At 40.3% G+C, this 17,141-nt stretch overlaps 1 protein-coding gene across 3 annotated transcripts in view; it reads left to right on the plus strand.

Moving 5' to 3' along the window:
- Positions 1-17,141, plus strand: part of CENPF (centromere protein F) — a 63,297-nt gene that overhangs the window by 10,630 nt on the left and 35,526 nt on the right. For 2 of the 3 annotated variants that reach the window (XM_040446461.1, XM_040446462.1), the window contains exons 6-10: positions 1,714-2,005; positions 3,128-3,330; positions 12,116-12,241; positions 13,217-13,345; positions 16,890-17,012. In XM_040446461.1, the coding sequence (XP_040302395.1) occupies positions 1,714-2,005; positions 3,128-3,330; positions 12,116-12,241; positions 13,217-13,345; positions 16,890-17,012 (873 nt within the window). The remainder of the gene's footprint in view (positions 1-1,713; positions 2,006-3,127; positions 3,331-12,115; positions 12,242-13,216; positions 13,346-16,889; positions 17,013-17,141) is intronic. The other variant, XM_040446463.1, reaches the window with a different exon arrangement.

A 17,141-nucleotide genomic window follows, 5' to 3' on the forward strand; every position in this document is an offset into this window, starting at 1 on the left:
CCATTGCTTCATATTCATTCCTTATGGAATGTGGGGATTGCCACGGGGGACATGGGGTTTGAAGGTCATTATTTATGAAGTGTTTATTTCGAGGAGAATGTTATTAAGGTAATCTCCCCATTCCTGTTAAATAAGTTGCTGACCAGGGTATTAAATTCCATTTTGGTAAATAAACAGGTGGGCAAAGAGATTTAATGTCAACAAAAGAAACAAAATACAGGTATTAGAAACCCCTGCTTTTAGCTTAGGGTCTGACCCCCAAAATACTTGGTATCTGTAGAACTAACTTTACTGTCTCTGTTTGTGTGATGTTATTTGCTATAAAAAAGAAAAAAAGAAAAACAACAACAACAACAAAATTCCAGTTTTGCACCTCATGTTGCAAACTTATGTTTCTGCTAAACATAAGAACTCCATGAGATGGGACAATTCAGCAAAGAGTTTAAGGGTGAATTTATAAGTAGATACCTTAAATGTTGAGGGCCAAAAGGTACCTATTAGAGCTTTTTTTTTTAATTTTTTTTTTTCAACGTTTATTTATTTTTGGGACAGAGAGAGACAGAGCATGAACGGGCGAGGGGCAGAGAGAGAGGGAGACACAGAATCAGAAACAGGCTCCAGGCTCCGAGCCATCAGCCCAGAGCCCGACGCGGGGCTCGAACTCACGGACCGCGAGATCGTGACCTGGCTGAAGTCGGACGCTTAACCGACTGCGCCACCCAGGCGCCCCTAGAGCTTTAACAATTTTAATTATTTTCCTGCCTCTAAGCCTTTTTTGAATGTCATTAGGATTCTGATATATAGCAAAGGTATTGCTTCTCAAGATGAATAAAAATTCAACAGTAATTTTCTGGTTTGTCTTAGAAATATCATGTGCTTTGTTATCCAGTCCAGTCCAGTCATTGGTACCCATTCTTCTGACATTGATGCCCAGAGTTTTTTTGATGGAAGAATTCAAGTCTCTACAAACAGGAAACCTCTCCCTGTGGCAAGAAAAGCTTTTGTTATAAAGAATTTAATGCAGCATCTATGGCCATGTCTTGATATTTGTCAGAATGGAGGCAGAGAGAAGAACAAAAGAAGCAGATAAAGGGAATTAAGAGTACATTTGTTTGAGGAACACTAAGGAATATATAGAATCGTTGAATCATTGTACACCTGAAACTAATAAAACACTGTATTCTTGAATTAAAAAAAATTCAAAGCAGTAGCAAATCCACAAAAATGTGTAATATATAATATAAAACACCTGATATGTCATTTTTTTGGAGTGGTATGGTAGAAAGTGAGATTCTTGAAAGAGTTCTTTAGATTAATATTTAATTTTGATTCTCTTTGTGCAAAGCTACAGGGGGAGGCGACCAAGGACAGGCATAGGAAAACCAAATTTCAGAATTCAAATGGTAGTGAATACTCACTTGTATTTAATGGAGTATATGAGGGATGCAAAATAAATATAAAAGCAGAACCCATCTTAATAGATTGGAACTCAGATGGTAGTGGCTTAATCCTTCAATGCTAAAGTCTAACCATTAGAAAGTTCCTTCACTGGATATTGGCACTTAATGGTTCCCTTGACTCGATGAACATTCTTTGTTGGTACACGGTGGAAGTGTTGACTTCTTGGTATTTTGTCTTTATGTTCTATCTGAAAATGAATAGCATTGAATATTGAGAAGTCTAAAGGGCTCTAAAGAGTTTCTATCTTTACAGAAGGTGAGTCAGGCTATTCCTCAAAGTACAATGAACCACCGGGACATTGCACGGCATCAGACTTCATCATCCGTGTTCTCATGGCAACAAGAAAAGACCCCTAGTCGGCTTCCGTCGGGTGCACTGAAAACTCCAATTAGGAGAGATTTCTCTGCATCTCCTTTTTTTGGGGAACAAGAGATGACTCCAAGTAGATCAACTTTGCAAACAGGGAAAAGAGATGCGAGTAACAGTTTCTGTGATAATTCTAACAATTCTCATCTTTTGGATCAATTAAAAGCCCAGAATCAAGGTAACTTTTTCAGCTAAATTAAGTTGAAAGGAAATTTTCCTAAGATCATTTCAGAGGTGATTCCAGATGTTTCTAGTCCTAAGAAGTGCTCATGTATTTCGTTGGACACGTTGGAAGTAAGCACCTCAGTCTGGTGATGGGAAATACTATTTTGTGTTAAAAGATACCACAATTTTCGAATATACTTTTATTTGTACTAAAAAGCTGGTGCCTCGAAGCCTTCAAAAGTAGGCTGAGTGGCTTTGTCTTTCCAGAAGTAGGGTCAGTAGGTTGATTTCAGTTGACCCTCCCCAGGCTTCTCATCTGACTTTCTTTTGTGGCCCCTGCAACAAGCCTGTGGTCGGCCTGGCTTTGGGCAGAGGTGAGGCGTGTGCTCTGCTCTGCCAGGTAGTCCATATGGGAGCAAACCTGTAACCTTGGCCATGGCTCCACGCTACAGCTGACAGCCAAGGGTACCAGGTGGTGTTTTGGAGTCTACTCTGCAGACTCTGATAATTTCCAGTGCTATGATATATTGAAAATCACCGTCAATGTTCACTGGTGAGAATTGTCCCACTGCCAGTGTCTTTGGAGCCAATATTGTGTGTATGTAGGGAAAAAAATGAAAAAAAAATTATTGTTAATTTTGGCAGTATAGGAGGTTCATACTGTCTTGATCTTCACTGGAGGAAAGCTACCAGAGAATATGGGAGTGTGATTTTTTTACTGCTTAGCACTCATTTGCATATGATATGAGCACAAAACAAATATTAGTTCGCCAGTATATAAAATCAAGTGGTAGTTTTAATGTAGGGTATTATATGGGATGCACTTTTTGCAGCCTCAGTTAGGTACTTTTCACGATTTTTAGAAAACCATTTTCTTTCCCAAGTTTCTCTGAAAACATCAGAAAATTTGTTTCCCCTGCTTCCTATGGGATACTAGAATACAAATGACAATAGAGACTAACCATTAAAATTAAATCCAATTAAAGTAGCTTCCATGTGTAACGTGAATCGATTGATATTTGTCCCACCAAAGGTTTCAGAGCAGAGTAATAACATAAATGACACCGTCTGAATTTAGATGTAAATTTTTGGTGAAAAATACATATTAATTAAAGTGTGGACTTTGTGGTTTAAGAGCTAAGGAGCAAGATTAGTGATTTGGAACTACGTCTGCAAGGACAAGAAAAAGAAACGAAAGGCCACGCGAGTAAATGTCAAGAACTCCAACTCCAACTGGAGAAAGCAAAAGTGGAATTAATGGAAAAAGAGAAAGTTTTGAATAAAAATAGGGATGAACTCGTGAGAACGACAGCACAGTATGACCAGGCGTCAACCAAGGTACTGGACTTTTCATGAGTTCTTGAAAACCTACACTTTGTCATATAATTCTTTGGAAATTTTTTTCATACACTTAAATTTCTGAAATAAATGTTAGTAACGAGCCTCATTAATACATACTAGGCAGTATTGGTGCAATTGAACTAGTAAGTTCTTTTTAGAGCTAGGTAAGTGTGGGGTCCAATCTAGATGCACGATCTCCCAGCAAAGTGGCTTGGGCTAGTTGCTGATTTCTTTTCCATCTCAGAGGGTGCAGGAGAATAAAGGTTATGTATATACAGCACCTGACACATACAAGAGGCAACTAAGTAATGGAGCTTTAAAGAGGTTTAGGAGGAACGATAGAATTTAATTGATCTGGGGCACCTGCCTGGGTGGCTCAGTCAGTTAGCATCCAACTCTTGGTTTCGACTCAGGTCATGATCTTCTAGTTCGTGAGTTCAAGTACCACATTGGGCTCTGTGCTGACAGTGTGGAGCCTGCTTGGGATTCTCTCTCTCCCTCTCTCTCTGCCCCTTCTCTGCTTGCTCTCTCACTCTTTCTCTCAAAATAAACTTTTAAAAAGTTAAAAAAAAAAAAAGAATTTAATTGATATACTTTTTTTTAAAATGTTTATTTATTTTGAGAGAGAGAGAGAGAGAACGTGAGTAGGGGAGGGGCAGAGAAAGAGAGGGAGAGAGAGAATCCCAAGTAGGCTCTGCACCATCACCGTGCAGAGTCCAACCTTGAAATCATGACCTGAGCCGAAATCAAGAGCCAGATGCTTAACTGACTGAGCCACCTCGGTGCCCCTAATTGATCTACTTTTGGATCCAATATACATACTCCTGCAATTGAATCTCAAGGTTCCACTTAAGGCCAACTTTCTTAGCGTGTTTGAGGGTGTTTTGTTGTTGTGGTTGTTGCTTTGTCCCCAATCTATCAATAGTGTTTTATTTATTTATTTATTTATTTATTTATTTATTTTATTTTTTAAAATTCGTTCATTCACAGATTCGTTTGATTTGTTGTTGACTGCTTGTTGTACGTCAGACACTGTTCTGGACCTGGGGATGAAGCAGTGAGAAAATAGACAGAAAGCACTGCGTTTGGGAAGCTTCATCCTAATGTTGGATGTAACATAAATATAGAGTCACATAGATAATATGGTGAATGGTGACAAGTGTAGAGAAAAATGAATTCTCTTCTAGGACCAACTGATTATTTGGCGCTTCCTGAACCCAGTCTTTATCTGGGTCCAGCATTTTGCTCACATTTGCCTTTCTGCCTGGCACACTCTCCTCTTGGAATACTCTTGACATGTTCCTCAGCCCGTATGCAACTTCCTTCATCTTTTAATGCAGTGAGATCTTTTCTCCTGGCATCCCCCTTAACACCCTTTTATTGTCGTTACCTGTGTCCTAGCCCTTTGGGTTCCCACACTTGGCTAATTGTCAGAATGACAGAGAAACTTGCAGAATTAATCCTGTTAGATGGACCCATGTCTGATGTGGGCCCAAAGAATTTACTTTTAATAAACTCTCTAGATATTTCTAAGGCAGTAGGTAAGAACCTCTGTTGTAGGTAGACTTACATCTTCTGTTGGTCTCCTGAAGGCAGGTTCATTCGTCTTTTCTTTTTCTTTTCTTTTTCTTTTCTCTTTTCTTTTCTTTTCTTTTCTCTTTCTTTTCTTTTATTTCTTTCTTTCAAAATTATTTAAAGGTAATTATAGATTCACATGTACTCGTATAGAATAATAGCTTGTTAATAAGGCGAGTTACATTGATCACTTTTCAAATATTTGAACGAACCTTGTATCCTTGGAATAAACCCTACATAGCCATGGTGTATAATTCTTTTTATACATTTCTGGATTTTACTTGCTAATAATTTGTGAGAATTTTAGTATTTATATTCATGAGGGATATTGGTCAGCTGTTTTCTATTTTTGTTCTGTCTTTCTCTGGTATTTGTATCAGAGATCATACTAGCTTCATAAAATGAACTGGGAAGTGTTCCCTCCTATTTTTTGGAAGAGATTATGTAGAATCGGTGTTATTTCTCTCTCTTAAGATATCCATGACTTGCAAAAAAAAGAAAGAATTGGTGTTACTTCTTTCTTTATATGTTTGGTAGAATTCTCCATGAAACCATCTGGGCCTGGAGATTTTTGGGGAGGAGTTTTAAAATTACAAATTTAATTTTAAAAATAGTTATATAGCTATTAAAATTATTTATTTCATATTTGATGAGTTGGGGTAGTTTGTGTTTTTAGAGGAAATGGTCCATTTTATCCAAATTTTTAAACTTATAAATGTAGTTATTTGTAGTATTTTCTTATCCTTTTGATGTTGGTAGGTCAGGTGATATTCTCTGATTCTTTTTTTGTTCTTAATTTTTTTATTATTATTATGTTAATTTATTTTGAGAGAGAGAGACACACACACAGAATGCAAGGGGGGGGTGGGGACAGAGAGGGAGACAGAATCTGAAGTAGGCTCCAGGCTCTGAGCCATCAGTGCAGAGCCTGCTACGGGGCTCAAACACACGAGTGTGCGATCGCAACCTGAGCAAAGTCGGACGCTCAACCAACTGAGCCACCCAGGCACCCCTGATGTTCTCTGTTTCTGATAGTGGTGTCTTCTCTTGTTTTCTCTTTGTCAGTTTTGCTAGAGATATGTCAATTCTGTCAGTAACAACAATAAAATGTGTCAATTTGTTGATCTTTTATTGATCTTTCCAAAGAATCAGCTCTTTGGTTCATTTATTTTCTCTATTATTTTTCTTTTTTCAACTGTATTCATTTTTACTCTGGTATTTCCCTCTGCTTGCTTTAGGTTTATTTTGCTCTTATTTTTCTAGGTTGTTGAAGTAAGGAGCTTATATTATTGATTTGAGGCTTTTCTTTTCCAGTGCAGGCATTTAATGCTATAAATTTCCCTCCATACTACCTCAACTGTGTCCTACAAATTTTGAGGTATTGTATTTTAATTTGTATTTAATTACAACGTATTTTTATTTTGTATTTTTAAAAGTTTTTTAAAAGTGTTTTTATGTTTATTTTTTGAGGGGGGAGGGGCAGAGAGAGAGGGAGACACAGAATCCGAAGAAGGCTCCAGCTCTGAGCTGTCAGCACAGAGCCCAATGTGGAGCTCAAACCCATGAACCGTGAGATCCTGACCTGAGCTGAAGTCAGACGCTTAACTGACTGAGCCATCCAGGCGCCCCACAGTTCAGCGTATTTTTAAAACATTTTCCTTGACACTTCCTCCTTGCTTCATGGATTACTTAGAAATACCTTGTTCAGCTTCCAAGTGGTTAGAGATTTTTTTTCTTTTTGTTATTGATTTCTAATTTGATTCCATTGTGTTCAAAGAAGATACTCTATGATTTCAGTTCTAAGTTTGTTGAGGCTTGTTTTATGGCCTAAGACAGTGGTCTATTTTGGTGTATGTTTCATGCAGTTGGGGGAAAAATATATATATTCTGTTGTTGGGTGGAGTGTTCTAAAATTATCCTTAGCCCCAAATCATCTGTTGGTTGATGGTGTTGTTGAATTCTTCCATATTTTTGTTGGTTTCCTGTCTATCAATTGTTGAAAGAAGGATGGTGAAAGTCTTCCGTAATTCTTGATTTATCTATTTCTCCTGTCAGTTCTATCAGTTTTTGCTTCACATATCTTATAGCTCTGTTGTTTGGCGCATGCACATTTAGGATTGCTATGTCTTTGTGGCCTGACCCTTACCAGTATAGAATAGCCCTCATTGTCTCTGGTAATTTTCTTTATTCTGAAGTCTACTCTTTCTGATATTAACGTAGCACTCTACCTTTCCTTTAATGTTTGCATGATGTATTTCTTTTTACTTTCAGCCTATCTTTTTATTATTATATTTGAGGTGAGTTTTGCAAAGACAGCGTATAGTTGGGTATATTTGTTTAAATCCACTCTTCCCACATCTGTGTTTTAATTAGCATATTTAAACCATTTACATTTAATGTAACCATTGATGTATCATGGCTTAAAACTGATATCTTATTTTTTGTTTTCTATTTCTTTTTCATTTTGTTGTTTCCTTTTTGCCTGTCTTCCTGTGGGTTACTTGAACATATTGTATAATTTCTAATACTTTTGGATGTATTTCTTTGTAGAGCTATAGTGACTTTTCCAAATATTACATTATATATACACACAATTTATCAGCCTATTGGTGTTGTCATTTAAGCAGCTCTAATGGATTACAGAAAATTTACAGCTCTTTTTATCCTTTTACCTTTGCCCATTTATAACACAATTTTCCTAAGTGTTTACCTACGTATAGAACCACATCAGACAGTGCTATATTTTTTGCTTTAACTGTCAAACATAACTTAGAAAACTGGAGAAGAGAAAGAAAGCCTATTATTTATACCAATGTTGTTGCTTACCTTGTTTTTCCTTCTAACCCAATTCCTTTCAAGTTTCCTTCTTTCATCATTTCCTTTTTGTTTAGAGAACTTCTTTTAACCATGCTTTTAGGCCACACATTCTAGTTTTTCTTTTTGTTACTGCATCCTGGAAGTTATTTCTTCAGGATATACAGATTCTGGGGTTGACAGTTCTTTTCTTTCAGCACCATCATGTTTTTCCCTTGGGTCCTAAAGTCCCTAGTTGCACAATCTTCTCTCCTCTTAGAGCTTTCTTTCATTTGTCCAGGGTTTTGAATTGTTCTCAACAGGAGGAATAGGGAAATGTACCTTTATTTATTCTTACTGGAAGTGGTAGTCCAGGTTCATTTTTAGACATTCTCCTAGTGCAGTGCTTTGCAGAGATACTGTTGATAAATATTGATTCAGTGAGTGAGGATGCAGTGGAGGGTCAATGGGATCATGACCTACTTTGACCCATATATTTATTCACTTTGTGCAATCTGAGTTTATAGTCTTTGTCTCAAAGACTTGGATTTGAGCCCTGACTCTGCCACATCCCAGTTGTTTTGCTTTTGAGTTCTGAGCCTCCGCTGTCTAATCAGTAAAATGGTGTTAATAATGCCTGTGTCATAGGATTGTTGTAAAGAATGAGATAATTTTTAGGGGAGCCTGGGTGGCTCAGTCAGTTAAGCCTCCGACTTAGGCTCAGATCATGGTCTCCCAGTTCATGGGTTCAAGCCGTGTGTCGGGCTCTGTGCTGACAGCTTGGAGCCTGGAGCCTACTTCAGATTCTGTGTCCCTCTCTCTCTGCCCCTCCCCTGCTCGTGCTCGCTCTCTCTCTCTCTCTCTCCTCTCTCTCTCTCAAAAATAAATAAACATAAAAAATTTTTTAAAAAAACAATGAGATAATTTTTATAAAGGCTTAGCCTAGTGTGTGGCACATGGTGAGTTTATAATAACATATTATTATTACATGGAGTTCCTTGTCAGTTAAGCTTCTTTTCAGTTGCCTATCTGCCAACTCAGGCTTTCCTACATATCAGAATTATACCTACTCTATTATACTTTGTCTTACTGGTTTTGGTATGACAGGATCACTGAATCTTTGTTCTATCTAACGTATTTGGTAGGGTTTCTTCTTACCGGATCGTGAATTAAAACTTTTGACTAGGACAGTGCTCAGAACTTAGCTCTGGCTTTCTATTAGAAAATTTCCTCCAGGCTCTTAAGACCCATTCATTCAATGCTTTCTGGCTTCCTTTTTTTCCAGTGAGCTACAAATCCACCTAGCTGAAAATTCAGCGTACCTTTCTCCCTCTTGCCTATTAGCATTGTATAACCTAGTCAAATGTGTTGCTAGTCAAATTATGCTTGGTTTTTGCTCTTCCCTGGTCTACCATTAGAATTACCCAGTAAGTAAAATGGAGCTAATTCAATCAAAATCAATACCATGTTCTTTGAACCTATGCTGTGTCTAGTACACTTTTCCAAGTTTTTTTGCAATCTGTGTGGGGTACAAAGTTTGAGCTCAAGTAGAAATATTGAGGCTGGCAACAAACCTGGAGTTCAGCACTCACATTTCACAGATGAAAGCTGAGGCCCCGGGGTCTTAAATGAGTGCCCAAGGTCACACACTGCATATTTTCAAGGATTTCAACCCTGGGCACGATTTTAGAATATTACGGAACATTCGTGACACCTAGTGGTCAGCTACTATTACGTGGATTATGCGTCATCAATATCAGAATGTCATTAGAAAATTTTAAATAAGATCTAAGTATCTTCTAAACGCTCTTTTTTAACCTACTCCTATAGTAAGAATTGTTGATTCTGAGAGGGTAGTGGGATGTGTTGCAGTTTGAAGGAGGGCCAGCAGAGGGCACCAAGGGTTCATTCATCTCTGTCTTGCATGGGTTTTTTTCCCTAGCCACTGTCAACCACCAACATTGGGACCATCGTTTGGGCAATGATTTTTATCGGAGTTGTTTCCTGCTGCATCCCCAGTGCCTAGCAGGGTGCTTGACATATAGTAGGCTCTCAATAAATATTTGTTGGATTCATATTTATTATCATCATCATCATCATCATTTTTTTTTTTAAGTTTATTTCTTTTGAGAGAGACAGAGATAGTTTGAGCCAGGGAAGGGCAGAAAGAGAGAGAATGCCAAGCAGGCTTCGCGCTGCCGGCTCTGTGGCCCAATGCGGGGCTCAAACCCATGAACTGTGAGATCATGACCTTAGCTGAAATTAAGGCTCAGACGCTTTACCAACTAAGCCACCCAGGCACCCCCTTATTTATTATTTTTATAAATACTTTCTATAATCTTTTTCCTTGGGGATTTAAAGATTCAAGAACTGTAAAGATAGTGACAAAGGTGTCTTAATGTCTAAGGCAGTTGACTAATTTGTACCACTGGCTCAGTATTTTTCTTTTGAATTTGGTATATTTAAAGTTCTGATAGTTGCGAGGCGCCTGGGTGGCTCAGCTGGTTAAGCACCGACTTCGGCTCAGGTCATGATCTCACAGGTTCATGAGTTCGAGCCCCACATCCGGGCTCCGTGCTGACAGCTCAGAGCCTGGAGCCTGCTTCAGATTCTGGGTCACCCTCTCTCTCTGCCCCTCCCCTATGCGCTCTCTCTCTCAAAAATAAACATTAAAAAAAAATTTAAAGTTCTGATAGTTGCAAAATCATTTAGTCATTATTGACCAGCTTTGGTCCTTTCATCTTTGGTTAGTTAATAATTGGTGTCTGACTGGTCTTCTGGCAAAGTATTATGTCATGCTTTCTTTTCCTCCAATTTCTCTGTTAAATTTCTAATATTTCTAATAGTTCTTTTTTTTTTTTTTTTTTTTTTTTAATTTCTGAGAGAGGAGGGGAGGGTGAGAGTGAGAGGGAGACACAGAATCCAAAGCAGGCTCCAGGCTTTCAGCTGTCAGCACAGAGCCTGATGTGGGGCTTGAACCCACGATTCGGGAGATCATGACCTGAGCCGAAGTCGGACGCTTAAGTGACTGAGTCATCCAGGCGCCCCATATATTTCTAATAGTTCTGGATGAGACTCTAATGAGTCTCAGAAAAATACTTTAGAAGAGATATTTGCCAAATACTGGCACGTTTCTTTTAGACCAGGGAGTTCTCCCCCACCCATATGAAGTGTTCTTATTCTTCCCTGGAAATTTGGAGTTGTTTTGTAGGGCATTTTAGGGATTTGAACACCATGGGGAAGATTCAGAGGAACAAAACTTGATGATTTAAGACCATTTTATTCCAGTTTAATTTAATTTAATTTTTTTTTTTTTAATTTTTTTTTCAACGTTTATTTATTTATTTGGGACAGAGAGAGACAGAGCATGAACGGGGGAGGGCAGAGAGAGGGAGACACAGAATCGGAAACAGGCTCCAGGCTCTGAGCCATCAGCCCAGAGCCTGATGCGGGGCTCGAACTCACGGACTGCGAGATCGTGACCTGGCTGAAGTCGGACGCTTAACCGACTGTGCCACCCAGGCGCCCCTCCAGTTTAATTTTAGAAGGGCATCCTAAGTTTTGATTTAGCCATCCTAAATTGGCCATGTACAAAGGCAAAAAGAGTGTTCTTTGTGTTATTTATGGCAGCTTGGTTAAAAACAGTTGTGATATTCTCTGGAGTGCTGTGAACCTTCAGAATTTAAAATGGCACAGTGAGAGCATTGTGGAAAGAAGTATTTTAATATTTAAAGTTTTCCACAAAATCTTATTATGCTTGAAACAGACTGTCATATGAAGGTGATGGGTACCCTCTGATTATTTTACAGCTTCTAAAAGACACAGGTCAACATCATTGCATTTGAACCTCTCATTTCCATGAAACAATGTTAGATGAATCTTTATTCAGACACACATATTTCTTCTTTCATAGTTCAAATTATGGAGTATTTATTTAAATGGTCTAATACTTTACATCCTCTCTAATATTTCCCAAATACAAGCATTATGTGTGCTAACATAAATATAGTGGTTTTCGTAATTGCTGATCATTTCATTATTTTTTAAATTATTTTTTTAACGTTTATTCATTTTTGAGAGACAAAGACAGAGTGTAAGTGGGGGTGGGGCAGAGAGAGAGGGACACACAGAATCTGAAGCAGGCTCCAGGCTCCGAGCTGTCAGCACAGAACCTGACGTGGGACTTGAACCTGTGAACCACGAGATCGTGACCTGAGCAGCAGTCGGACGCTTTACGAACCGAGCCACCCAGGCACCCCTTTGCTGATCATTTTAATCCCAACTTTTTATGACACAAAATCTCAAAACACAAAGATGAACTTGAACCAGATCTCAGGACTCACTTTTCTAAAATTCCAAATATTTGCTTCTTGCCTCGGATCCTTGTGTAGTGACCATTTTTATTTGTTGTCAGTGTGCTGCGTTGGAACAAAAACTGAGGAGATTGTCTGAAGATTTGAGCTGTCAGCGGCAAAATGCAGACAGTGCCAGGTGTTCTCTGGAACAGAAAATCAAGGAGAAAGAAAAGGAGTTTCAAGAGGTAAGTAAGGTAAATGGATTCACGAGGAGTTTGCCCAGAAGGCTCTTGTTGGGCATTTCACAGTTTCATCACCTGAAAAGAGGAGCTGTTTGTCGTCACTTGGGGTGTTCCGTGAGAGAGGAACGGCTTTGTGAGGAAAAGGTTCCCCTGTTTTCTTTCACACTTCCATCTTTTGGTTTTCGATGGGAGAAGGGACTCGCTAACCAGCATGTTCCTTTTCATCCGTGTCCTCTGATTTGTTTGCGATTTAATACCAAGTAGGAAAGGATCATCTCTCGTCTTTCAAACACCCTCAGTTGTGAAGGGAGTTGTATCCTATTCTCCACCTGTTTCTAAAGCCCGTGGGTTGGCAAATATATGCAAAAGGTAGCTGATGTACTGGGGAAAAAAATTCCAGAAGTATTACTGCCAGGGGCAAGTGAGTTGGCCTGGCGGAGCGTACCGTATGGACTGAGGCTCTCTAACCTTTCAGTAAGAGCCTGGAAGAGTAAGAGCCTGGAAATGGTAATCTGGTATCCTGAGGCAGTTATCAGAGTTCACTGGTGGCATATCCTTGCTCTCGTTCTCAATTGCAAGTGATGCTATGGTGTTTGAGATCTTAAACCCCAGTTTTGAGCGCCTTTGATTTCCTAGCTGAGGTGTGACTGTGACAGCTCAGCTCTCCTCTCTTTTGCCCCCTGGGCTTGTGGAAACAGAGATGAGGAACGTAAGACTGGGGATGGGACGGAAGCCGGCTAGCTTCCACGCGGTCAGCTGGCGGAGTTCTTCCCCTTTCCCCCCGCCGAGGCCTGCGTCCCATCACCGGGACCCGCACTCGATGGGTTATGTTTATCATGAGGTGAGTGGTCAGCCTGGCTCCCTGTTGTGCGCTGCTCTTTCAGTGTGGCATGGCCTGCAGGAGGTTGGCGGCTCACCCCGGAGTCTCCTCGTTAACCGGCATCCGTCCGACTGATGCGCGTGTCTTTGGTGTTTCAGGAGCTCGGCCGTCAACAGCGTGCCTGCCAAGCGCTGGACCAGGAGTGCACGCAGATGAAAGCCAGACTCACACAGGAGTTACAGCAGGCCAAGAACACTCACAATATCCTGCAGGCTGACCTGGATAAAGTAGGCAGCTGGCTTACCTCTCTCCTCGCTTGTTCCCCCTTTTCCTTGTTCGTGCATTTTCTGTCTCACGGCTGACATTCTGATGCTTCCAAAGAAAAGCTGCCTTCCTTATCAAAGAAGAGAGCAAACTGAATCCTTCTGGGTCTGCGCTTCCTCATTTACAGAAGGAGGGGAGTGAGTGAGGATCTCAGATCTGAAGGTCTGGGGAGGGGTGTGATATTCCTGTGTATTGGGGTCATATCACCAGGTGGGAGCCGCCCGGAGTAATTCACGTCCTGCAAATAGTCAAAGCGCTGAAAACTATAATCCATTGACTTATTTGTTTATTGCGGGGGGTGGCGGGGGGAGCTTGAGAGGAGGAGCAGAGAGAGAGAGAGAGAGAGAGAGAGAGAGAGAGAGAATCCCAAGCAGGCTCCTCACTGTCAGTACAGAGCCCAGTGCGGGGCTTGATCTCATGAACTGGGAGATCCTGACCTGACCTGAGCTGAGATCAAGAGTCGGATGTTTAACCAACTGTGCCCCGCCCACCCCCCCCTCCCCCCGGGCACCCCAGCAGTGAGTGTTTTAAAGTGTAAGTCAGGTTATGGGACTCCCCTACTCACAGCTATAGCTACTTCCCGTCTCTCTTATAGTAGGAGCTCATCCTTCCAAGGGTCTGCAGGACCCTGGTGGCCCTTCCAGCACCTTGCTTATTGGCCTCCTTGTTATTGGTAGAATATGCTCAGCATCTTCAGGGAGGTGCTGTGTCCAGATGGATCTGTAGGGCACCTTCACTTGCTTGAGCTTTCTGCTCTCATGTCGCTTTATCCATGACATCTACCCTGGTCACTACATAGATCCCTATCCTCAAATACTTTCTGTTTCCTTTACCTTGCTTAAGTTTTCTCCATAGGGCATATCATCTGTTGTACAATACAGCTATTTCATTTGTTTTTTTTTTTAATGATTGTTTATTAGAGAGAGAGAGAGAGAGAGACAGAGTGCAAGTGGGGGAGGGGCAGAGAGAGAAGGAGACACAGAATCCGAAGCAGGCTCCAGGCTCTGAGCTGTTGGCACAGAGCCCGGCATGGGGCTCGAACTCACAAACCGCGAGATCATGACCTGAGCCGGAGTTGGACGTTTAACTAACTGAGCCACCCAAGAACCCCTCTTTGTTTCTTTTTATGCTGTGTTCCTTCTGTCACTCAAATCTTTCCGTGAGGACAGGCTTTCGCCTGTTTAGTTCCCTGCTCTACCTGTAAACACAACCACCGAATCCCATAGCTTGAAAATAGCACAACAGATGGGTTATAGTCCTTCGCTCTTTTCTTGACTTGACCCATATAGCTTGACAGGGTGACACATTGTGGAGTTTACTGTGAATATGTCAGAGATTCATCTCTTTACTTTCTTAGTGCTTGCTTCTTTGTTTATTTTTAAAATTAAGGCTTTACCATTCAAGTAGAGTCTCATTTTATGGGAAATACAGGTTAACTCTCAAGTTCAGGATATAACCAAGTGGGACGAGTTGCCCTCTCTTCGTAGAGGAGCCAGAGACGGGAAGCAGCTGGAATGGGGAGAGGTAACCATCACTGTCATGTGTTATGTACTAATTAGGGGTTCTCTGATGTGCTCATAATCCTGTCTCTATCCAGCTATCCAAGGTTGGTAGAAAATAAAAATCCTCCTTTCCCAGGATAACTATTAAAGGGTTTCCTTCAAGACCCTTTTAAAAAAAGTCCTTTTGGAGCACCTGGGTGGCTCAGTCAGTTAAGTGTCCGACTCTTGATCTCAGCTCAGGTCTTGATCTCAGAGTCATGAGTTCAAGCCCCACATTGGGCTCCATGCTAGGCTTTTTATTTTTTATTATTTTTTTCTTTTTTGGGGTTTTTTGTTTTGTTTTGTTTTTTGAAGAGGTCTATGAGTCTATAAGAAAGGACCAGTTTTATTTTTGTTTCAAATGCAACATTCTGTTGGTAGTGTCTGAGCCTTGCTTTTATTGGATGTTTTCTAGTTTAATTATTCTACAGGTGGATGTTGAGGTTGTCAACGTTATCTTGTTCGTTGTAGCCCTGGGGATGGCATTACTGGGTAACGTGCATGTTTCTGTAGGACACCTTTCCACGTGTGAAATTGGTGGTCTCAAGGACAGATGTATTCTCCCTTGTAATCGATTCTGACAAATTGCTCTCCAAGAATTTGTAATTTACCTTCTCACCCAGTGTGAGAGGTCCTGTTTTTTCTCATCCTTGGAGATAATCCTGTTTTTAAAAATTTTGTCAACTAAGAAGTGAAAAAGTCATCTTAATCGTTGTTTCGATTCATTCTTCCTTGATTACCGCTGAGGATGTTTCTTTCAGAAGTTGATCTATGTTTGTATTTTTTTGCATAAAACTGTCTACTTCTATTCACTCCTTTAAAAAATTGGTTTACCTTTTTCTAAATGGAACCAAAGATGTGCTCTTTTTGTTGTATGATGGAAATGCATTTTTTTAAATGTTTATTTATTTTTTATTTTTGAGAGAGAAAGTGTGGGGGAGGAGCAGACAGAGAGGGAGAGAGTATCTGAAGCAGGCTCTGTGCTGACAGCAGAGAGCCTGACAAGGGGCTCAAACTCATGAACTGTGTGTGATACCATGACCTGAGTTAAAGTTGGATGCTCAACCGACTAAGCCACCGAGGCACCCCGGATATAGAATCTTAAAACTGTTATATAGCAAATACTTATTCCCAGTCTATTTCATAGCAAATACATTCTCCCAGTCTGTTTCTTTTCCTTTCTTTTTTTTTTTTTTTTTTAAGTTTTTATTTATTTTGAGAGAGAGAGAGAGAGAGAGAGAGAGAACAAACAAGCTGGGAAGGGGCACAGAGAGAGGGAGAAAAAGAATCCTAAGCAGACTCTGCACTAACAGCTCAGAGCCCGATGTGGGGCTCAAACTCACAAACGGTTAGATTATGACCTGAGCCGAAATCAAGAGTCTGATGCTTAACTGACTGAGCCACCCAGGCACTCCCTTCCGGTCTGTTTCTTATCTCAACTTTTCTTTTTTTGGTTGTTTATTACTATTTCATTGTTTCTTTCTTTTTTTTGTTTTTGTAGTTAAATTTTTTTTTTTCTCTTTTGCTTTCTCTCCAAACCCAGCCCTTTTTGATCTCCTCTCTGCTGTCACCCACAGTGCTCTGATGGTATTTTAAGTTAAACTTCTAATGCTGTATTTAGCTGTGACATATATTGTTTCTCACCCAAAATCGATGGCATCAGTTCTCATGTCCCATGACCATTTTACTTAAGAAGAAGTAATTTAGGGGCCCCTGGGCGGCTCAGTTGGATAAGTGTCCAGCTTTGGCCAAGGTCATGATCTCAAGTTTCATGAGTTCAAGCCCCACATTGGGCTCGCTCCACTTCAGATCCCCTGTCCCCCTCCTTCTGCCCCTCTCCTGCTTGCCACGTGCACTTGCTCGCTCTCTCTCAAAAATTCATAAATGTTAAAAAAAGAAGAAGAAATAATATATTTAAAAAGTAAAGCACATAAAAATTAAAGCTTACCTGGTCTGCTTTTTACAGGTCACATCAGTAAAGCACCAGCTAGAAAAAAATTTGGAAGAGTTCAAGCAAAAGTTCTGCAGAACCGAACAGGCATTGCAGGCGAGTCAGATGCAGGAAAATGAGCTGAGGAGAAGCAGTGAAGTAAGTGAGGCGTAGATGAGTATTTATCAACTTTTCTAAGTGGAAAGAAACAAAACTGGTGATGGGATGGATCATGTAGATCCCCTTTCCAAGGGTTGGCTTTTGAGCCTCTTAAAAACTTTGTGGAAA

The sequence above is a fragment of the Herpailurus yagouaroundi genome, unplaced genomic scaffold (assembly GCF_014898765.1).
Source record: "Herpailurus yagouaroundi ecotype Mexico unplaced genomic scaffold, PumYag 195, whole genome shotgun sequence".
NCBI classification, from domain to species: Eukaryota; Metazoa; Chordata; class Mammalia; order Carnivora; family Felidae; genus Herpailurus; species Herpailurus yagouaroundi.